Source organism: Hypanus sabinus, chromosome 10, assembly GCF_030144855.1.
Source record: "Hypanus sabinus isolate sHypSab1 chromosome 10, sHypSab1.hap1, whole genome shotgun sequence".
Lineage (NCBI taxonomy): Eukaryota > Metazoa > Chordata > Chondrichthyes > Myliobatiformes > Dasyatidae > Hypanus > Hypanus sabinus.
Window position 1 is genome coordinate 134571475 of NC_082715.1, and position 21630 is coordinate 134593104.

Consider the following 21630-nt stretch of genomic DNA (forward strand, 5'->3'; position numbering starts at 1 on the left):
GAATACGGTACAATTCAATGTTTGAGATGAAATACATATTACCACAAAATGAAGGATAGGTTCAATATATTGCTGCAGTTTCTGGACATTTCCTTTTGCCAACAAAGGACAGAAATTCATCTTGTGATGGCTTGTTTTAATCTGGCACCAGATAACTGTAAGTGGACCTTCAGCAAATCCCTGAAGTCTTTGAACAGGCGACTATAATGATTGGTGATATTGGAGATCATTAAGTGGCATTCAAAAGCACATAGAAGCTCATAAGTACCCTGGAAACTACTGCACAGACCAGGATGAGAAATACCACAGCATGTTACAGCTTATTGGTCTTAACCAGTTCCCAAATTTCAAAAATTAATTGACCTAATCAACGGCCACTGTACCTGTTGACTCCAAGTTTCCATGTTCAGCAAGCTGTATTTAATTTTAAATAATATTGTATATTCACATTTTCCCAAATATTTCCTACCTTGTGGATATTTGCAAGGTCAGCTCTCCATTTCTTCTCTTCAGAGCTGAAAAGTTTGGGTTTCAGCAGCCTTTCACTGAAGAGTACTTTTCAGTGGTCAATCCTGGCTCTTACACTGGATCATGGTCAGAATAGCCCAGATTTCTTCTGACCACAGTATTGGTTTAATCACAGATTTCTCTGACGTGAGCTCAGATTGTTTAAGGTACATAGAATAGCAATTTATTTGCTTTCCTGATTGCTGCTCTTTGGCAATGATTGGAGATGGTGACTTTTGATTCCGGTTCACTTTCGGATTGATGACTACAACCTCAGTCAAGCAGTTTCATGACACCCGGAAATCTGCAGATGCTGGAAATTCAAGCAACACACACAAAATGCTGGTGGAACACGGCAGGCCAGGCAGCATCTATAGGGAGAAGCGCTGTCGACGAAGGGTCTCGGCCCGAAATGTCTACAGCGCTTCTCCCTATAGATGCTGCCTGGCCTGCTGTGTTCCACCAGCATTTTGTGTGTGTTGTTGTTTCTTGACACCTATTTGTTTCTTTCAATCAATCAGTGATGCTCTTACATTTGGGGAAAAAAGGATCAGCCATGATTGAATGGCAGAGCTGACTCAACAGGCCAAATGGCCTAATTCTGTTCCTATGTCTTACGGTCTTATAGTCTTACCTCCCTGCAAACTTGACTGATTTTATAATTTTCAGTCCAACCTATGAGTCCAACCCCTCAAATACTGCTTCTGAAATCTTCCGTGTGAAAGAAAATTCTCAATTCAGCATCAATAAGTGAATTGTCAGGTTACTTGTGACTGTTAAGTCGGTGGTGGTAAGCTCTTGGGAAAAAACTCAGTTGGGATTCATCTCCAATTGGAAAGACAAGAAGTAGTCAAAGACTGAAATATGGTTTTGTTGCAGTGGGGGAGAGGGATCAGATTTTCTTTTTTTGAAGAGATAACAAATTGTATTGATAATGGCAATGCAGTTAATGAACTTCAACAGAGCTTTTGACAAAGATGTCCCAGTGGGAGACTGATCCAAAAGAACAGACGCAGGAAGATTCAGGGCAAGTTGGCAAACTAGATCCAGAATTGGTGTTTTGGGTCTTGACCCCGTATCAGGACAGTTCCGAAAATCCAAATGACAATCCAGTGACAGCACAGTAGCAAGTTAACAGACACAAACTATTCTGCAAACTCGGATGATAAAGCGCTCTGTAACAATTAAACTCAGATTCAATCCCAAAGGCAGACACTGCCAATAAACAATTGCACATTGGTCAAAATTGGGCATCAAGTAGATTACCAGTGACCAAACCCAGACAACAGCCCAATGCCCAATCCATAATCCTAAATACCAGACCAATCCAATATGCCATCAACAGAACTGACATCATACCAACACACACTGACTAAACTCAGACAATAAACAGTCCACAATGATTAAACTCAGGTACCAAACCAACCCCTAAATCCAAACCAAGATACCATTTCAGTAGTTAATGGAAAAATCTAACCACTCTTCAATCGATAGACCATGACTTCAGACCAAACCCCAATGGGAAGACCCTGATGTTGGATTGATCCCTAATACTGAGTGATCCTAACATCAGTCAGATGCCCCAATAGTCAGACAACATCACATTGATCTCCAGTGCGCAGACTCTGACATCAGATAGATCCACACTGAGCAGACCCTAACATTAGGCCCTTTCCTAATAGGCAGATGCAGATACTAGACTGATTGGGAGTCCTGGTGCAAGGTAGCATAGTGGGATGGAGATACATTGCTACCAAAAGAGGTGAAAGGCGCTCCTTCCCTCTGTAACTTGCAGGTCACCCTTGGGCAAGGTGTAGCACCTGCTTAGCCCCTCAATCAGGGTCACATGAAGCCATGGGAGATGGTGGTGGATGATCGCATAAGCAGCTGGTGGATATCACAAGTCCTGGTTGTGTGACCACTGACGACAGGCAGACAATCACTGAAGAGTATTGATAATGGTTAGGTCACCTGTCTCGTAAAGACACTGCCCTGGAGAAGGCAATGGCAAACCACTTCTCTAGACAAAATTGCCAAGAACAATCCTGGTCATAGACCACGATCCTCCACCCCTTACAATACAGCACATGATGACGATGATGAGTGCAGGATTCTCTAACAGTTAACACACAGGTTGAGTCGCTAGTAAGGAAAGCAAATTCAATGTTAGCATTGCAAAGGCTAGAGTATAAAAGCAAGGATATAATGCTGAGGATTTATAAGGCATTGGCCAAACAGCATTTGGAGTACTGTGAGGATCTTTAGCTCGAGGATCCACAACAATGATCCCAATAATGAAAGGGTTATCCCAATATGAAGAGTGTTTGATGGCTCTGGGCCTGTACTCGCTGGACTTTAGAAGAATCTCATTGAAACCTATCAAATATTGAAAGACCTAGATGGAGTGGATGTGGAGAAGATGTTTCCTAACGTTGAGGAGTCTAGGGCCAGTGGAATTTCCCTTTCGAACAGAGATGAGGAGGAACTTCTTTAGCAAGAGGGTGGTTAATCTGTGCAATTCATTGCCACGGATGACTATGGGGGGTGGCGGCCAAGTCATTGGGTATATTTAATGCCAAAGCTGACAGGTTCTTTGATTGGTAAGGCCATCAAAGTTTATGGGTAGAAAGTGGGATAACATATTAGCCATAACTGAATGGTGGAGATGACTCGAATTATCTATTTGTTTTTACTTACTGAGACAGCATGGAGTAGGCACTTCAGGCCCTTCAAATTACATTGCCCCAGCAACCCCACAACCCTGATTGTCAAGGGTCAATTTACAATGACCAATAACCTATGCAGTGCATTTTTGGACTGCGGGAGGAAACCGGAGCACCCGGAGAAAAGCCACACATTCCACACGGAGGATGTACAGAGACTTCTTAAGGAATTGAACTCTGAAACACCCGGGGTTGTAATAGCGTCCTCTACACTACACTACCATGGCGAATGTGTCAAGTGACCTAATTCTACTCCTATGTCTTATGGTTCATCACCAATGAGAAAGTTCTGATGTCAGATTAATCCATAATGGACAAACCTTGACTTTAGACTCATCCCCGATGGATTTGTTCTCCTACGAGTAGATCCTAACATCAGATTAAGACCATAAGGTATAGGAGCAGAATTAGGCCATTTGGCCCATCGAGTCTGCTCCACCATTTAATCATGGCTGATCCATTTTTCCTCTCAGCCCCAATCTCCTGCCTTCCCCCTATCCCTTCATGTCCTGTCCAATCAAGAATCTATCAACCTATACATAAAGACTTAGCCTCCGCAGTTTCCTATGGCAAGTAATTCCATAATTGACCTCAGTTGGCAGACTCCTACAGTGGAATCATCTCTAGTGGGGAGATCCTAACATTACTCCAATCATTAGAAGCTCAGAAAAGGCCAATAGTAAATAGCTGTGTGCAACAACAAGTACTACTAAAATCCAACTCAAATTTGCAGGAAAATACAGGGATCACTCATAAGAGTGAAGCAAATGTGCTTGGTTTCACTTAAGTTAAAATCTCCCATATTCCCATGTAACTAGATACTGGACTCTCTAAAATATTCTTTCGTTAGTGAGGCTTAAGGTAGGTCAACAGCATAGGTCAAACAGTGCAATTACACTGCTGTAAAACAAGATCTAATTATTTCAGTGGAAATATATTCCCATTAAGGATACTTCATTCTTCTTATAAAATAACTTGAGGACAAGATCTATTTTGCCATAAAATATGCAAAGAGCTTGCAGTTAAACAGCTCTTCGTGCTATTAGGTCCTGGGGACTCATCCAGACAAGTAGATATCACGAGTTTAAACTCAGTTTCAGTTCAATTCCAATCAACTCGCTCTGGAATGCAGTCACCATTCTGCAGGCACACCTTGCAGTCAGGTCACATGAGTTGAAACTCTTGCAAATTGTCTAAAAGAGCTTGGTGTCAAGCTGCGATTCAGCTGAAAGCACTCCTTGTCTTAGTCATAAGATTTTAGTTCGCAGAAACAGAAAAAGCTGGCAACATGAGCAGTAGAGACAAGGCTGAAGCATTTGCAATTACGTTTCGCCAGATGTACTGAACAGATAATTCAACTCAGTTTCTTCCCGAGGTTCCCTATCATCATAGGTCAGTCTTCAGCCAGTTCAATCCACTCCATCTGATGTCTAGAAATGGCTGAGAGCACCAGCTTCTGCAAAGGCTTCTTATTGCGCAGACAACATCTTACCTGTAGTCATGAAGACCTATATTCCATATGGGAATCTTGATCTGGGCCTCTTACTGACCTGTTAAGTAATGTAACTTCTGTGCCATCAAAGCCATTACTGTATTTTGCAACATATTATTCATTTAAACAGTAGAAGTGCCATTTTAAAAGACTCTCTAACAAAGCAACTGATGTTAAAATCATAGAGCTGCACAGCACAGAAAGAGGCCCTTTGGCCCATCATGCCCTTGCTGACCATTTGCATGACTCCCATTTACCAGCGGCTGGTCCGAGGCATTCACTGCTTTCCTGATTCCAGTGCTCCCCCAGATACTCCTTGACTGCTGAGCGTCCAGCTGGGGTAACTGACCCTATTTCTCAGTGAAACGAAAACCAACAGGTACAGTTTATTTTAGGACAAATAGACATTTAGAATTATCATACGCGAACACTGTGAGGAAGGATGATCTGAAAAGCATAAAGACTTAATATTATTTTTCATTCAGAACCTTGGCTGTCAGCTGGATATCTATCGAATTCTGGGACAATGGCTGAGATTTAAAAGTCATTATCGATTCTACCAAACGGTCGCCTTCTGAACTTGCCTGAGTTACCAGCACCACCACCTCAAAAGCCAAGTAGCATCAGCAGTTAACTTAAATACAAAGTAAAATAAAAGGGGAAAATTATGCCAGACTAATTGTGAATTCTAAACTAAGTTCATTAAAGATAAGACAAAGAATGCAAATTATGTTATGGTGCAGGGCAATCTAGAGTTATGCAACTAGGAGAAGGGGGTCAGCTGCTTAACCCCTCGTACTTGCTCCTGTATTTGATGAGATGGTGTTGATGTCAATCTTGGTTGTTGCTCCATGTTCTTGCTTGTTAATTTACTTCTTTCCACTTACCAGTAAATTTAAAAATCTCTTAGCTAATCATTTTAACAGAGATGAAATATACAGAGTTGGGTACCATGACTGGAAAATAATAGCTTATTGTTGGAATTCTCTGCATTTGCTGCATGTGGAAAGTGGCCAGTGAAGGAGTGGAGATTTGAGGCTTTGACTCGAGAGATTCTGGCAGACTTGGCAGTTGGACTGTGCAATCAAGTCAATCAAGATTTGAATAGCTCAGACTCAGTAGAAAGCAGCTGTTTGGGCAATCGAGGTCAGGTGACCAAGCAGTTCGAAAAGCTCAAACAAATAACTAGAGGGTTACCTCAAGCAGAGCAGCCTGTGGAAAGTGGCCAGTGAGTGAGTGAGTGAGTGGGCGGGCCGGGCTGGCCGGTTGGCCAGCCAGCCAGCGAGCGGAGTGGGGACTTGAGGCTTTGACTCGAGGTGCTTCGATGAGAAGAGGCTGAGGACGAGCTTCACTCCAAATGAGGTAAGGCCGGGTAAGTTCCTTTCAAAGGAGAAAGTTTCAAAAGTTGAGGCAAGTATTGGGTAGGTCATGGCAGCTGAGATCGGCCCCGTGGTTTGTTCATCCTGCAGCATGTGGGAAATCAGGGATACTTTCAGTGTCCCTGACAACTATGTGTGCAGGAAGTGTGTCCAACTGCAGCTTCTGGTAGACCGCATTAAGCATCTGGAGCTGCGATTGGATTCATACTGGAGCATCTGCGATGCTGAAAAAGTTGTGAATAGCACGTTCAGTGAGTTGGCCACACCGCAGGTAAAGGCTACACATGTAGAAAGGGAAGGGGTGGCCACTAGACAGCATAGCAGTAGGCAGGTAGTACAAGGAGTCCCCTGAGGTAATCTCCCTCCTAAACAGATGTACTGTTTTGGATACTGTTGGGGGTGATGTCTCATCAGGGGAAGGCAGCAGCAGCCGAGTTCATTGCACCATGGGTGGCTCTGCAGCACAGGAGGGAAGGAAAAGGAGTGGGAGAGCTATAGTGATAGGGGATTCGATTGTAAGGGGAATAGATAGGCATTTCTGCGGCCACAAACGAGACTCCAGGATGGTCTGTTGCCTCCCTGGTGCAAGGGTCAAGGATGTCTCTGAGCAGCTGCAGGACATTCTGGAATGGGAGGGTGAACAGCCAGTGGTCATGGTGCACATAGGTACCAACGATACAGGTAAAAAACGGGATGAGGCCCTACAAGGTGAATTTAGGGAGTTAGGAGATAAACTAAAAAGTAGGACCACAAAGGTAATAATCTCTGGATTAACACCAGTGCCACGTGCTAGTCAGAGTAGAAGTAAGAGGATATTTCAGCTGAATACGTGGCTTGAAATGTGGTGCAAGGGGGAGGGATTCAAATTTCTGGGGCATTGGAACCAGTTCTGGGGGAGGTGGGACCGGTATAAACAGGACGATCTGCACCTGGGCTGGACTGGAACCAATGTCCTAGGGGGAGCATTTGCTACTGCTGTTCAGGAGGTTTTAAACTAATGTGGCAGGGGGATGGGAACAAGTGCAGAGAGACAGAGGGGTGTAAAATGAGGGTAGAAGCAAAAAGTAGTAAGGTGAAAAGTAAAAGTGGCAGGCAGGCAAATCTAGGTCAAAAAGCAAAAAGAGCCACTTTTCAACATAATTGTATAAGGGCTAAGAGTGTTGTAAAAACAAGCCTGAAGGCTTTGTGTGTCAATGCGAGGAGCATTCGTAACAAGGTGGATGAATTGAATGTGCAGATAGTTATTAATGAATGTGATATAGTTGGGATCACAGAGACATGGCTCCAGGGTGACCAAGGATGGGAGCTCAACATGCAAGGATATTCAATGTTCAGGAGGGATAGACAGGAAAGAAAAGGAGGTGGGGTAGCATTGCTGGTTAGAGAGGAGATTAACACAATAGAAAGGAAGGATATTAGCCTGGTGGAAGTGGGATCGATATGGGTAGAGCTGCATAACACTAAGGGGCAGAAAACGCTGGTGGGAGTTGTGTACAGGCCACCTAACAGTAGTAGTGAGGTTGGGGATGGCATTAAACAGGAAATTAGAAATGCGTGCAATAAAGGAACAGTAGTTATAATGGGTGACTTCAATCTACATATAGATTGGGTGAACCAAATTGGTAAAGGTGCTGAGGAAGAAGGTTTCTTGGAATGTATGCGGGATGGTTTTCTGAACCAACATGTCGAGGAACCAACTAGAGAGCAGGCCATTCTAGATTGGGTATTGAGCAATGAGGAAGGGTTAGTTAGCAATCTTGTTGTGTGAGGCCCCTTGGGTAAGAGTGACCATAATATGGTGGAATTCTTCGTTAAGATGGAGAGTGACATAGTAATTCAGAAACAAAGGATCTGAACTTAAAGAAGGGTAACTTTGAGGGTATGAGACGTGAATTAGCTTAGATTGGCAAACGATACTTAAAGGGTTGACGGTGGATATGCAACGGCAAGCATTTAAAGATCGCATGGATGAACTACAACAATTGTTCATCCCAGTTTGGCAAAAGAATAAACCAGGGAAGGTAGTGCACCCATGGCTGACAAGGGAAATTAGGGATAGTATCGAGTCCAAAGAAGAAACATATCAGTTAGCAAAAAAAAGCACACCTGAGGACTGGGAGAAATTCTGAGACCAGCAGAGGAGGACAAAGGGCTTAATTAGGAAAGGGAAAAAAGATTATGAGAGAAAGCTGGCAGGGAACATAAAAAGTGACTGTAAAAGCTTTTATAGATACGTGAAAAGAAAAAGATTGGTCAAGACAAATGTAGGTCCTTTACAGTCAGAAACAGGTGAATTGATCATAGGGAACAAAGAATTGGCAGACCAATTGAATAACTACTTTGGTTCTGTCTTCACTAAGGAGGACATAAATAATCTTCTGGAAATAGTAAGGGACCGAGGGTCTAGTGAGATGGAGGAACTGAGGGAAATACATGTTAGTAGGGAAGTGGTGTGAGGTAAATTGAAGGGATTAAAGGCAGATAAATCCCCAGGGCCAGATGGTCTGCATCCCAGAGTGCTTAAGGAAGTAGCCCAAGAAATAGTGGATGCATTAGTGATAATTTTTCAAAACTCTTTAGATTCTGGATTAGTTCCTGAGGATTGGAGGGTGGCTAATGTAACCCCACTTTTTAAAAAAGGAGGGAGGGAGAAACCGGGGAATTATAGACCGGTTAGTCTGACATCAGTGGTGGGGAAAATGCTAGAGTCAGTTATCAAAGATGTGATAACAGCACATTTGGAAAGAGGTGAAATCATCGGACAAAGTCAGCATGGATTTGTGAAAGGAAAATCATGTCTGATGAATCTTATAGAATTTTTTTGAAGATGTAACTAGTAGAGTGGATAGGGGAGAGCCAGTGGATGTGGTATATTTAGATTTTCAAAAGGCTTTTGACAAGGTCCAACACAGGAGATTAGTGTGCAAACTTAAAGCACACGGTATTGGGGGTATGGTATTGATGTGGATAGAGAATTGGTTGGCAGACAGGAAGCAAAGAGTGGGAGTAAAGGGACCTTTTCAGAATGGCAGGCAGTGACTAGTGGGGTACCGCAAGGCTCAGTGCTGGGACCCCAGCTGTTTACAATATATATTAATGATTTAGACGTGGGAATTAAATGCAGCATCTCCAAGTTTGCGGATGACACAAAGCTGGACAGCAGTGTTAGCTGTGAGGAGGATGCTAAGAGGATGCAGGGTGACTTGGATAGGTTAGGTGAGTGGGCAAATTCATGGCAGATGCAATTTAATGTGGATAAATGTGAGGTTATCCACTTTGGTTGCAAGAACAGGAAAACAGATTATTATCTGAACGGTGGCCAATTAGGAAAAGGGGAGATGCAATGAGACCTGGGTGTCATTGTACACCAGTCATTGAAGGTGGGCATGCAGGTACAGCAGGCGATGAAAAAGGCAAATGTTATGTTGGCATTCATAGCAAAAGGATTTGAGTACAGGAACAGGGAGGTTCTACTGCAGTTGTACAAGGCCTTGGTGAGACCGCACCTAGAATATTGTGTGCAGTTTTGGTCCCCTAATCTGAGGAAAGACATTCTTGCCATAGAGGAAGTACAGAGAAGGTTCACCAGATTGATTCCTGGGATGGCAGGACTTTCATATAAAGAAAGACTGGATCGACAGGCTTATACTCACTGGAATTTAGAAGATTGAGGGGGAATCTTATTGAAACGTATAAAATTCTAAAGGGATTGGACAGGCTAGATGCAGGAAGATTGTTTCCGATGTTGAGGAAGTCCAGAATGAGGGGTCACAGTTTAAGGATAAAGGGCGAGATGAGGAAAAACTTCTTCACACAGAGAGTGGTGAATCTGTGGAATTCTCTGCCACAGGAAACAGTTGAGACCGGTTCATTGGCTATATTTAAGAGGAAGTTAGATATGGCCCTTGTGGCTAAAGGGATCAGGGGGTATGGAGAGAAAGCAGGTACAGGGTTCTGAGTTGGATGATCAGCCATGATCATACTGAATGGCGGTGCAGGCTCGAAGGGCCAAATGGCCTACCCCTGAACCTATTTTCTGTGTTTCTATGTTTCTATGTGTTGCTCAGCTTTTTCTTTAGATGTATAAATTCTCTGAACAATCAAGTTATTCGTCCATCATAAAACACCACCATGTCTCTAAATGCGTAAATAAACCATGTAACATTTATTAATGTGGAATAGTTATCTTTGCTCAAATGTTAGCAGCCGATGTCCGCACTGGCAGAGTCTTAATCATCCTGTTCCAGTTGAGGCACATTGGTACAGATAGTAAAGCTGCTGCCTCAATCCTGACCTCTGACTGCCTGGAGTTTGCACACTCTCCCCGTGACCACGTGGCATTTCCTCCGGGTGCTCAAGTCTCCTTCCGCATTCTGAAGTTCTGCAGGTTGGCCCCGGTAAATTGCACCACATGTGGAGGCAAGTCTGAGGGAATTTGATGGGAACATGGGGGAATAAAATACAGGATTGGTGTCAATCAGGGGTTCCCAACCTTTTTTATGCCGTGGACCCATACCATTAATCAAAAAGTCCACAGAACCCAGGTTGGGAACCACTGGTGTAAATTGTGCTGGTCAGCACAGACTTAGTGGGCAGAAAGGCCTGTTTTGGTGCTATATCTCTATATGACTCCACGTCCTTCGGAAAGTTTCCTGAATGCGTTTGGAGCAACAAAGCAACGCAATCTGGGGTAACTAGTAATAATTGGTAGTTAGTTTCCTCTTGTTATTGATACTGAGATATAATGAAAAACTTTGTTTTGCATGCCACCTGAATAGGACAATTCATCAGATCAGTACAAGGAAAAAGGAATAACAGAATGCAGAATGAAGTGTTGCTGTTAAAGAAATTACAACGCAGGCAGACAATAAAGTGCAAGGCCATAATGAGGTAGAATGTGAGGTCAGTCTTACATACTGTGTTGCATTTTATCACTATGAAAGCTGGGTTATGTACTTTCAGAGTAGAAGTTTGCAAGTTAAGTCTTTTGCCGTCACAGGAGGTTTTGGGGGTAACATGGGAGCAATTTATCATCAACATCCAAATGGTGAATCACTGTCCTACAGATTTAGTGTTTAGTAGAGTGGCTTCAGTGGTCGGGGCATGCTAGGCAAATTCCTCATGATGGAAGATCAAAGCTTTGCTCCAATGAAAAGGCCTAGAGAAGTTCGATATCCCTTGTGTCGGCCGGGATAGATTTAACCGGAGCATCTAGTCTTGAGGAGCGGAGAAGAATCAAACCTGGTGCACTGAGTGTGGAGAACAGATTCACCTGGAAGCATCCTGTGTTCCTATTCTGCTTCTGCCAAAGGCCATTCTAAGCCAGAACCTGGAGTCCATGCAGGAGTATTATTGTGCCCCACATACGTGACAAGACGCAGTGTAGCAGTGACCCACTTGGCCTTTCAGGTCTGCTCTGCAAATCTGTTGGAACATGATTGACCGAATTGAAAAATCAACTCCTCGCTACCCTTAAAACCTTTCACCCCCTTGCTGATCAAAAATCTACCACCACCTTAAAGTCTCTGCAGGCTCTGCTTCCATCATTCCTGCAACACTGAGAGAGGGAAAAATAAAAATCACCTTGTCTCTGACTTTTATTTTTAAACAGTGACTCCTGCCTCCACATCAGCTGCTGCAGTCAGTAAAGGGGCTGTGCTCTCTCCCCGTGACCGCTTGAGTTTTCTCCGGGTGTCCCAGTTTCCTCCCACAGTCCAAAGACATGCTGATTGGTAGGTTAAGTGGTCATTGTAACTTATCCTGTGATTAGGCTAGGGTTAAATCAGGGGTTGCTGTGCAATGTGGCTCAAAGGGCTGGAAATCCCTACTCCCTGCTGTATTTCAACAAAATAAAATTTTAAAAAAATATCAGATTCCTCCTTCATGTTTCTATGGGATCGCCTTTCATGGTAGCGTAATAGTTAGCACAACACTTTACAGTTCCAGCGACCCGGGTTCAATTCCCGTGGCAGCATGTAAAGGGTTTGTACACTCTCCCCGTGACCACGTGGGTTTCCCTCCACAGTCCAAGGACATACCGGCTGGTAGGTTAATTGGTCATTGCAAACTGTCCTGTGATTGGGCTGGGGTTAAATCAGGGGGTTGCTAGGCAGTGTGGCTCTAAGGTCAGAAGGGCCTGTTCCTGGCTTTATCGCCAAGCAAATAAATAAATAAAATTCCTTTGTATGCAAGTCCAGCTCTTCCTTAGAAAAACAATCTCCCTGAAGAAAGAAGACCAATACAATATCCAGCTAGGGTCTCTCCAGTGCCAAACAAACTAAAGAACAGCACCCGACTTCAGCATTCCATTCCTCTAGCAACAAATAATAACTTAACTTTCGTTAACTTTCATCATGCCAGCTGAAAATGAACATCTCAGTGGATCTGCAGACGGAGGATCCAGGTACGAGGAGTGTGAAAGGAAGTCAAATGCAAAAGACGATGGAACGACAGCTGTGGCACAGTAAGGATGAAGTCAGTGGGGATGAACTTTGTCCATAAGCATTTGATCAAAATCTATATTGTTACAGGTTCATAACTTCTGTAAAATGTCAGAAGCCACATCAACTTCTCTGACTGAAATCAAGGTAATTTCTTCAGAGAAATGGCATTTGTGGTAGCTGGTCAAATATACACTACTGGTGTATATACAATAGCTGGTCACTTACAAACCAGGTGAGGGGCGAGGTAGGTGTGTGGTGCAGCTGAGATGAAATGAGAAGCCGTGAGCTGATACGCAGAAAAAGTAAAAGCACTCTAATCAGAGAGGACAGTGGACTATGGAAGGAACGGGGGAAGGGTAGCAAAGGGAGGGGATGGGTAGGTGAGGTAAAGAGAAGAAGTGAGGCATAATTCGAATGGGGAATGGAAAAAGTGAAAAAAACATTAATGTAGTGGTGACTACCAGAAATTAAATAAACCAAACTTTGCACCATCAGGTTGGTGGTTACACAGATATAAAATGAGATGTTGATCCTCCAACCTGAGTTTGGCCTTATTGTGGCAATAGAGGGGGCCATGGACAGGCATGTTGGAATGGGAACGGAAAGTCAAATTGAAAAAGGCAGCCATTGGGAGGCCTTGCCTTTTGTGGACAGAGTGAAGGCTCCTCACAATGGTGTGCTTTTCCCCCATCTGCATCAGTTCTCCCTGACATACCAGCAGAACATTAGATGACCACAACAGGCTCACAGGTGAAGAGTCACCTCATCTGGAAGGACTGTTTCTTTCCATGTTTTAAGAGATTTGGTATGACCTCCTTGGGTGGCAGGGTGGAGATATGTCTCTACCCAAAGGAGGTATAAGGTGCTCCTTCCCTCTGCTAGCTTGCAGGTCACCCTTGGGCAAGGTGTAGCACCTGCTTAGTTGCCCACCCTGGATCATGGTCATATGAGCGGCCAGTGCATATCACGGCTCCTGGTTATGTGACCACTGACGCCAGGTAGATAATCTGAAATGTACTGATAATGGCTGGGGTCACGTGCCTTGTAAAGACACCGCCCAGAAGAAGGCAATGGCAAACTACTTCTGTAGAAAAATTTGCCAGGAACCATTATGGTCATAGACCATGATCGTCTACCCTTATGACATGGCACATAATGATAATGATGATAAGTGCAAGATTCCCTTAAGGTTGCGTTGGTACTAAGGAAAGCAAATGCGATGTTAGCATTAATTTCAAGAAAGGTCCATCCATTATAAGGACCCTCACCATCCGGAACATGTCCTTTTCTATTGTTACGCCATCAGAGAGGAGGTACAGGAGGCTGAAGACTCACATTCAATGTTTTATGAACAGTTTCTTCCCTCCACATCAGATTTCTGAATGTTCCATGATCAATATCCTGCTCTTCCTCTTTTTCACTATTTGTTTGCTTTTTCAATGTGACTTACAGTATATTTTTTATGTCTTGCACTGTTTGCTGCCACAAAACAACTTTCACACGGCGTTAATGAACTTGGCTCTGGAATTCTGGATTCTAATATCTCCGCAGTGGAGGTAAACGTTTACCTGACCACGATTGCCCAACTCTAACTTAATCAAGGAATAGTGGGGAAATCAAAGCACATGCAAACAATGCAAATGATTGCTTTACCGGTCTCCCTTTGGCTTCCATTTTTGCACGGTCTTCCCTTTTGGACGCCTCTCGCTGCCTGAACACGGTGTCCCTCCAGGGCCTGTTACCCGTATTGATTCCAGGCCTTTGCAAGATTTCTTGAAGGTGAATTCCACAGGCTCTCCTTCTTTCAAACTCCTGAATCCATCCATGTAAAGTTTGCTCTGAAGAATTAAAATTTTAAAGAAGAGAGGAAAAACTCAATGGGAATATCTTCAGATCGTTACAATTCATTCTGCATGCAATATGCATAAGTGTTTTTTGGTAATAGTTTAACAAAGCAAAGCATTAATTGATTTTTAAAGTTGAGCATTTCTTTTGGGATTTAAAGCCATATAGACATTGAGCACCACAGTACAGAAATAGGCCCTTCATCTCCTCTAAGTTATGGTCTTATGCCTCGCCATTCAGCTCCCTCACTGTCCACCAATAAATCAGTGAATCAGACTTGCAGCATCCCGCATTAACAAAGTTCAACAGGGTCTTGCGGTCACAAGAAAAACAACAAAGATGATCACTCACTGCTAGACTACACCCCGCTTCACACACCTTCAACATTATGTCCCTACTCCTGTACTTAGTGTCCTGATTTATGAAGGCCAATGTGCAAAAATCTCTCTTCATATCTCTCTGTTGCCCCTTTCATGGAATTAATGATCTGTATTGGCAGGTTGTTTTGTTTTATCTCAGTTCTATTGTTCACTGTGTACGTCTTACCCTGGTTTGTCCTCCGAAATTACAATACCTCATTTCACAGGCATGTTAAAGCATATAAATTAATACCCCAGAAGGATCCAACAATAAAACAAAATGGCACAACATCAGAGACCACCCTCAGGGGTTTGGTGTCAGTTACAACCCAATTGGTAGCAGAGCAGCTTGAAACAAAATGTTATTGGTTCAAGTCTTCCTGCAGACACACTTCTTAAATAGTTAAACAGATGCTGATTTCTATTCTGGTTTGGTAGGTGATAGAGGCACCAAAATAGGAAATGGAGACCTGTCTGCAGACAGGGCAGCAGGTGCCTGACAGGGCATAGGGAGAGCATTTTGGAATATTACCATTTACACTTGGCGTCCATGTGCTCCTGATGCACGTACTTGAGAAACTCGGTGCCTTCTCCACTTTGATTGGTCACTGACCAACAATTCCTTGTTGGGTAACAAGTGTTGCATGTTTTCAAGGTAGTTTGAGATTATACTTGAAATCTTTTCCTAGCAAGCTCTCTCTGTGGTAGTGCTTTCAATGGGATCGCTGCTTCACAAATTTGGTGGATGGGGAGAGATCAGGATCTCTTCATTGCAACAGGAAGGGGGCTGTCTCTCTGATAAGACTTTAAGAGATTTTTAACATCAAAAATGCACTAAACAAACCTTAACACATTTCTACATGCTTGTGAGCTGCTTTATTTCCTACATTACAAAACTAACCAAAAGAACACATGAAGAGGCATTGGCCAGATGGATTCCAATCCCACTCCACCATTCTGGTTTCTTGCCTGATCTACAAATTCACCAATTGCCATAATTCAAAGATTTATGAACGTGTACGCCCAAGTCCTTCTGTTCCAACATACACTTCAGAGCGTTAGTTCATCTATAATCTCTCCCATAATTATTTCTGACAAATTCTATCACTTCAAACTTCTGTGTTAGCCTTTCTAATCCTGTGTCCTTATCAATCATCATCCCCTACATTACCTCTACCATTCTTCCTTCTGCTGACATTTTAGCAGCACCCATCCTCTTGAGAATGACCAACACAAAATAATTAATGTTCCAGTTTGTCAACCACCTCCGGGCACAGACTAGCTTTATTACTTCTAAATGACTTCATCCTTTTACATCCAAGGCAGTGTGATCTACGTTACCTGCCGCTCTCTTCTCGCGCTCTGTCATGAGCAGGCCATTCAGCCCATCCACTGTCTCAACTTATTCCTCTTTTCAATTGGATAATAGCTCAGCTCAAACTTAGCACTGTCTTTCTACGTTGCTAACAGGTTTCTATTAGACTGTAATTAATGGCACTGGCATTTCCAATTAATCTGGCCTTATAGATTTTAGAAAGAGACATCATCACAGAAGGGCTCTGCTTTGGGTTTGAAGTCATTTGCGCATGTCCCATCTCCGCAGGCCTTTCGCTGCTTCCTTATCAAATTTCACATCAAATGGGGAGTTTCTCTCCATCGACACCATCAAATGCTTTAATCAGTCAAGTACCTTACATCATCTTCCACTTCGGGGTATTAAAGTAAGTGGTAGTGTAACAATTGATATCATATTCGCAAAGATGTACCATTTTAAAGGCTGAGGTGTTGGATTAGTAAACTGCAAATCTCACTTCATCACCAAAAGAACATAAGCCAGGAAGTCTGCTTCACATACAGTGAACTCTGGATGACCTCACGAAATCTAAAGAGTAACCTCATTGAAAGTGCACCAGGTGATCGTTGAATCTCACTGGATTATGAAATTCAAGCAACGTCCAAGGGATCTAGGTACATTTATGTTCGAGGAAGTCTCACTCAAAGTGGGTATCTCTGTGTCTGCACACAGAAGATGGGAAGGTTCTAACCTGTCACCATTTGCCTTTGTCACCTTAATGAATTGGAACAACCTGTGCGATGAAGCAGACATGACCCTATTTGATCAGATGCTTGGGACTTCTCCCCCAGCAAAGAGAAGATGGTCTGTGAGCGGGGGACAACTAGGTGGTGGTGCTTCCAAGTGACCCACGGCCCGCTCTTTCTACCTGGGAGGGATTTGGTAATGGAGCAATGGTACTGCCGAAGATGCAGAGTATCCTGTAGATTTGGGGTTCCCAACATGGACTGTTTATGTAATCGTATTGGTCCAAGGCATAAAAAAGGTTGGAAACTCATGCTGTAGCTCATGCAAACAGCTTGATAATCTTTTTTTTCCCCAGAAGCGACAAGTTCAAACAAGTAGTGTTCCATTGGTCGGGAGATCAAATATGGAACAGGGTTAAATGCTTCCTTTCTTATTGTCAAATGGTGCAAGCTGAATCATCTGCAGCTCAGCATCAGTAAGACAAACGAGGTGGTGATGGGCTTTAGGAAGACCAAGCCCACATTGTTGACAGTAAGGACGTGGATGTGGAGAGGACCTACAAGTAGCTGGGGGTGCAGCTGGAAGACAGACTTGAGTGGAGCTCCAACACAGAGGCTATGTACAAGAAGGGCCAGAGCCACCTCTACTTAGAAACACAGAAAAACCTACAGCACAATACAGGCCCTTCGGCCCACAAAGTTGTGCCGAACATGTCCCTACCTTAGAAATTACCAAGCTTACCTATAGCCCTCTATTTTACTAAGCTCCATGTACCTATCCAAAAGTCTCTTAAAAAAATAATTGCCGGCAGCCCATTCCACGCACTCACCACTCTCTGAGTAAAAACTTACCCCTGACATCTCCTCTGTACCGACTCCCCAGCACCTTAAACCTGTGTCTTCTTGTGGCAACCATTTCAGCCCTGGGGGAAAAAACCTCTGACTATCGACACGATCAATGTCTCTCATAATCTTGTACACCTCTATCAAGTCACCTCTCATCCTCCATAGCTCCAAGGAGAAAAGGCCGAGTTCATTCAGCCTATTCTCATACCTCCTGAGGAGAGTGAGGTCCTTTGGAGTATTTAGGCCACTCCTTCACATGTTCTACCAGTCTGTTGTCACCAGTGCAAACTTGTATACAGTGGTGTGCTGAGGCAATGGCATCAACAGGCTCAATAAACCAATTAGAAAGGCTGGCTCTGTTACAGGAGTCAAACTGGACACACTGGAGTCTGTGGTAGAACAGAGGACCCGACAGAAAATCCTGGCAATTCTGGACAATGTTTCTCACCCTCTGCATACCACCTTCACTGAACAGAGGAGCACTTTTAATAATAGACTAAGACCCCCTCCTGTTATGATTGTTTGAGGTAACATTTTTTTTTATTCTTTCTCCTTCACTTCTAATATTTATAACTGTGCACTCATAATGCTGCTGTTGCACTATAATTTCCATGACTGGTTGAGTAGTTATTTGGAAGACAGGTATCGGTAAACACTTGTGGGGTTCCATAAGGTTCAGTGCTGTTTATTTTGTATAGAAACGATATGTGTATGGTTTGTCAGACATTAAAATGTATATTATTTGCTGATGATACAATTATATTTCGTAGTGGGGAACGTCCGAAACAACTTTTGGATACAGTGGAGAAAGAGCTAAAAATTATAAAGAAATGGTTTGATACTAACAAAATTAGCACTGAATCTAAGTAAAAATAAATCTATAATATTTGGAAACTGCGTACCAAACTCATAGAGTAAACTTAGAATAAATGATGTAGAAATTGATAAGGCATCTGGAACAAAATTTTTTAGGAGTGGGAATAGATAATAAATTAAGCTGGAAACCCCATATAAATTATGTCAAAGCAAAAAATGTCAAAATCTATTGCAATACTGTACGAAGCACAAGATTTCTTTAATCAGGACTCTTTGTGTACATTATACTGTTCACTTATAGTCCCATACATGACTTACTGTGTAGAGGTATGGGGAAATACATACAAAGCAAATACAAACTCGATTTTTCTACTCCAAAAGAAAGTTATACGAATTGTAAATAAGACAAGTTATTACGGGCCAACCAATCCACTATTTATTCAACTAAATACTTTAAAATTCAGAGATTTTGTAGATTTTAAAATAATACAAATTATGTATAAAGCAAAAAATGGACAGTTACCACAAAGTATCCAAAGGTTGTTTAAAATGAGGGAACGTCAACATGGTTTGAGAGGAACATGTATATTTCAGAAACAAAGGAGAAGAACAAATGTAAAAAGTCATTGTATTTCAGTCAGAGGGTGAATCTATGGAACAGTTGCAGTGAGAATTTAAAAACATGCACCACACTTAGCAAGTTTAAGAAATTATTTTAAAATAATTTAATGAACAAATATAAAATACATGATTTAAAATGAATGGGAGTAATGTAAATAAATGATACTTGGAATGGATTTTGTGTCAAAAGATTATGAAATCTGTTGTTCTGATGTGATAATTGACGCCAAATATGTTTTTGTATAAATAAGGGAGGAAGGCATAATAAGCTGTAGCTTCAGCCTACACCCTTTTAGTCTGTTTTAAAGATTTTTATTATTTAATTTTGTTTTATGAATCCATCATTGAAAATGATGCTTTTTATTATGTTTCTACTCACTGAAATAAAATTTCATTCATTCATTCATTCGGAATCAATAAATAATCCGTTTATCTCTCTATCCTTAATCGATAACCTGTATCTGGCTTGACGCCTGAGAAGAGTTTAGATCTTATGCAGTTTTCATTTAAAACTGGATGCTAAATTTAAAATTCTGCCAAAAAAGATGTGATCATTTATTGCCAGCTATGAAGGCATCCAGGATATGAAGAGTACAGGTTTTGATTCATCCCCGTGATTTGAACAATTGGCTTTGCATTGGAAAACGGACAAACCTTTTTTCAGCAGCATGAAACGTACAGAACATTATCACCCTCTGCATGCCACCTTGGCTGAACAAAGGAGCACTTTTAGTTACAGACTAAGACAGTGGCTCTGCTCCAAGGTGCGTTATATGAGGTCCTTCTTATCCTCGGGCATTAGGCTCTATAATGAGTCAACCTATAGATGGGGAGTGATGACCCCCTCCTGATAGACTATTTGAGGTCACCTATTTCTTTATTCTTTCTTACTTGTCTTCTAATATTTGTATAACTGTGCACTTGTAATGTTACTGTGACACTGTAATTTCCTTTGGGATCAATAAAGTATCTGTCCATCTATTGAAGGGATGTGACAATGTGGACTAAGGAAAGGGAATCATCAATCCAAATGTACAGCTGACACTTGGGAAGCACAAATTAATTCAATGGATAAGAACAGCTGATTGCAAAGGCTGAGGATCCGAATATACTCGTTTCATTCTGTGGGTAAATGTATTTTCAATCATGTAGCCTTGAAATACGCAGCATTTATAATTTAAGTTTTAGCCAAGAACACCGAACATGTCAGATAAATACACACAAGAATCTAGCAAACTCAGCTTGAAAAGGCATGACCTTTAATTGGATTTTCAAGTCAAAAACAAATTAAAGGAGAGAAGCAATGACCTCAGCAATTATCTGGAGGAAGGAGGAGGATGGGGTTTATTGAATGGAAAGAAACAAACGGCAGCAACATTTAAAAAGATTGTGATAAAGGAAATCAGCAATGCTTCACAAGTAAAATATCATTAACAAATTATCATAGTACTTGACACTAACAGCTTAATCAAATACTAAGCAAAATCATACATGATGTAAAAAGAATTGTAAGAGAGGACAAGCAGAAGATAATAAATATTCTGAATGAGTATTTCCTTCAAGTAATCACAACGGGAAATACAATCACTATGCCTTTCCCAAAGGGAGTCATTTTAGACAAAATTAATGACTTTGATAAAAATGAGATAGAAATGCTTGAGGCTAAAAGGGCTCAAAAAATAATATATCGCCAAAGAATTGACATAAAAGAACAGGAAAAGTCCAAATGGGCACCTGGGAGGGACCAGAAGATTGGAAGGGAGTCAAAATATTGCCCATGTTTGAAAAAGGCTACAAATCAGATGCAGGAATATCAGATCTATTTTTACTTCAGTTCTTTGTAAAATAATGGAATTAAACCTCAAATGGAAAATTGAAGATATCATTGCACTGTAGGAAATTCACTGATAATCCATCAGGAGGATCCACCTGGTTTTTAATCAGGCCCTGAAATAGTCTGTCAGAGGGAAGGGTTGAGGAGAAGAGTATTGATGCATTTAAGGGCAGGTTAGATAAAGTACGTAAGGAGAGAGAAGGACAGAAACGGATAATGGCAGGGACGGACACTTTTGTGTTGAATCCCGTTAGGCCAAGTGACTGAGTAGTAAATACTTTGTGACAGACTAAGCTTGCAATAAATTCCATCATTTGGGAGAATACATGTAAATTCACACAGTTAAAAGGGTTCATTTATCCTCAGTGGCCACTTTATTAGGTACCTTCTATATGTTCATGGTCTTCTGCTACTGTAGCCTATCCACTTCAAAGTTCAACATGCTGTGCATTCAGAGATGCTCTTCCACACACCACCCTTTGTAAAGCATGGTTATTTGAGTTACAGACTCCTTCCTGTCAGCTTGAGCCAGTCTGGTCACTCTCCTCTGATCTCTCTCATTAACAAGGCACTTATGCCCACATAATTACCACTTATTGGATTTTTTTTTTTGTTTTTCACACCATTCTCTGCAAACTCTAGAGGCTGTTGTGTGTTAAAATCCCAGGAGATCAGCAGTTTCTGAGATACTCAAACCACCCTGTCTAGCACCAACAATCATTCCA

The 21630-nt window shown here is 42.1% G+C and overlaps 1 protein-coding gene across 1 annotated transcript in view; it reads right to left on the reverse strand.

Moving 5' to 3' along the window:
* The window catches only part of LOC132401141 (protein lin-28 homolog B-like), a 242186-nt gene that overhangs the window by 83210 nt on the left and 137346 nt on the right, over window positions 1-21630 (reverse strand). Inside the window, exon 3 of the mRNA XM_059983033.1 lies at window positions 14198-14382. Coding sequence (XP_059839016.1) covers window positions 14198-14382 — 185 coding nt within the window. The remainder of the gene's footprint in view (window positions 1-14197; window positions 14383-21630) is intronic.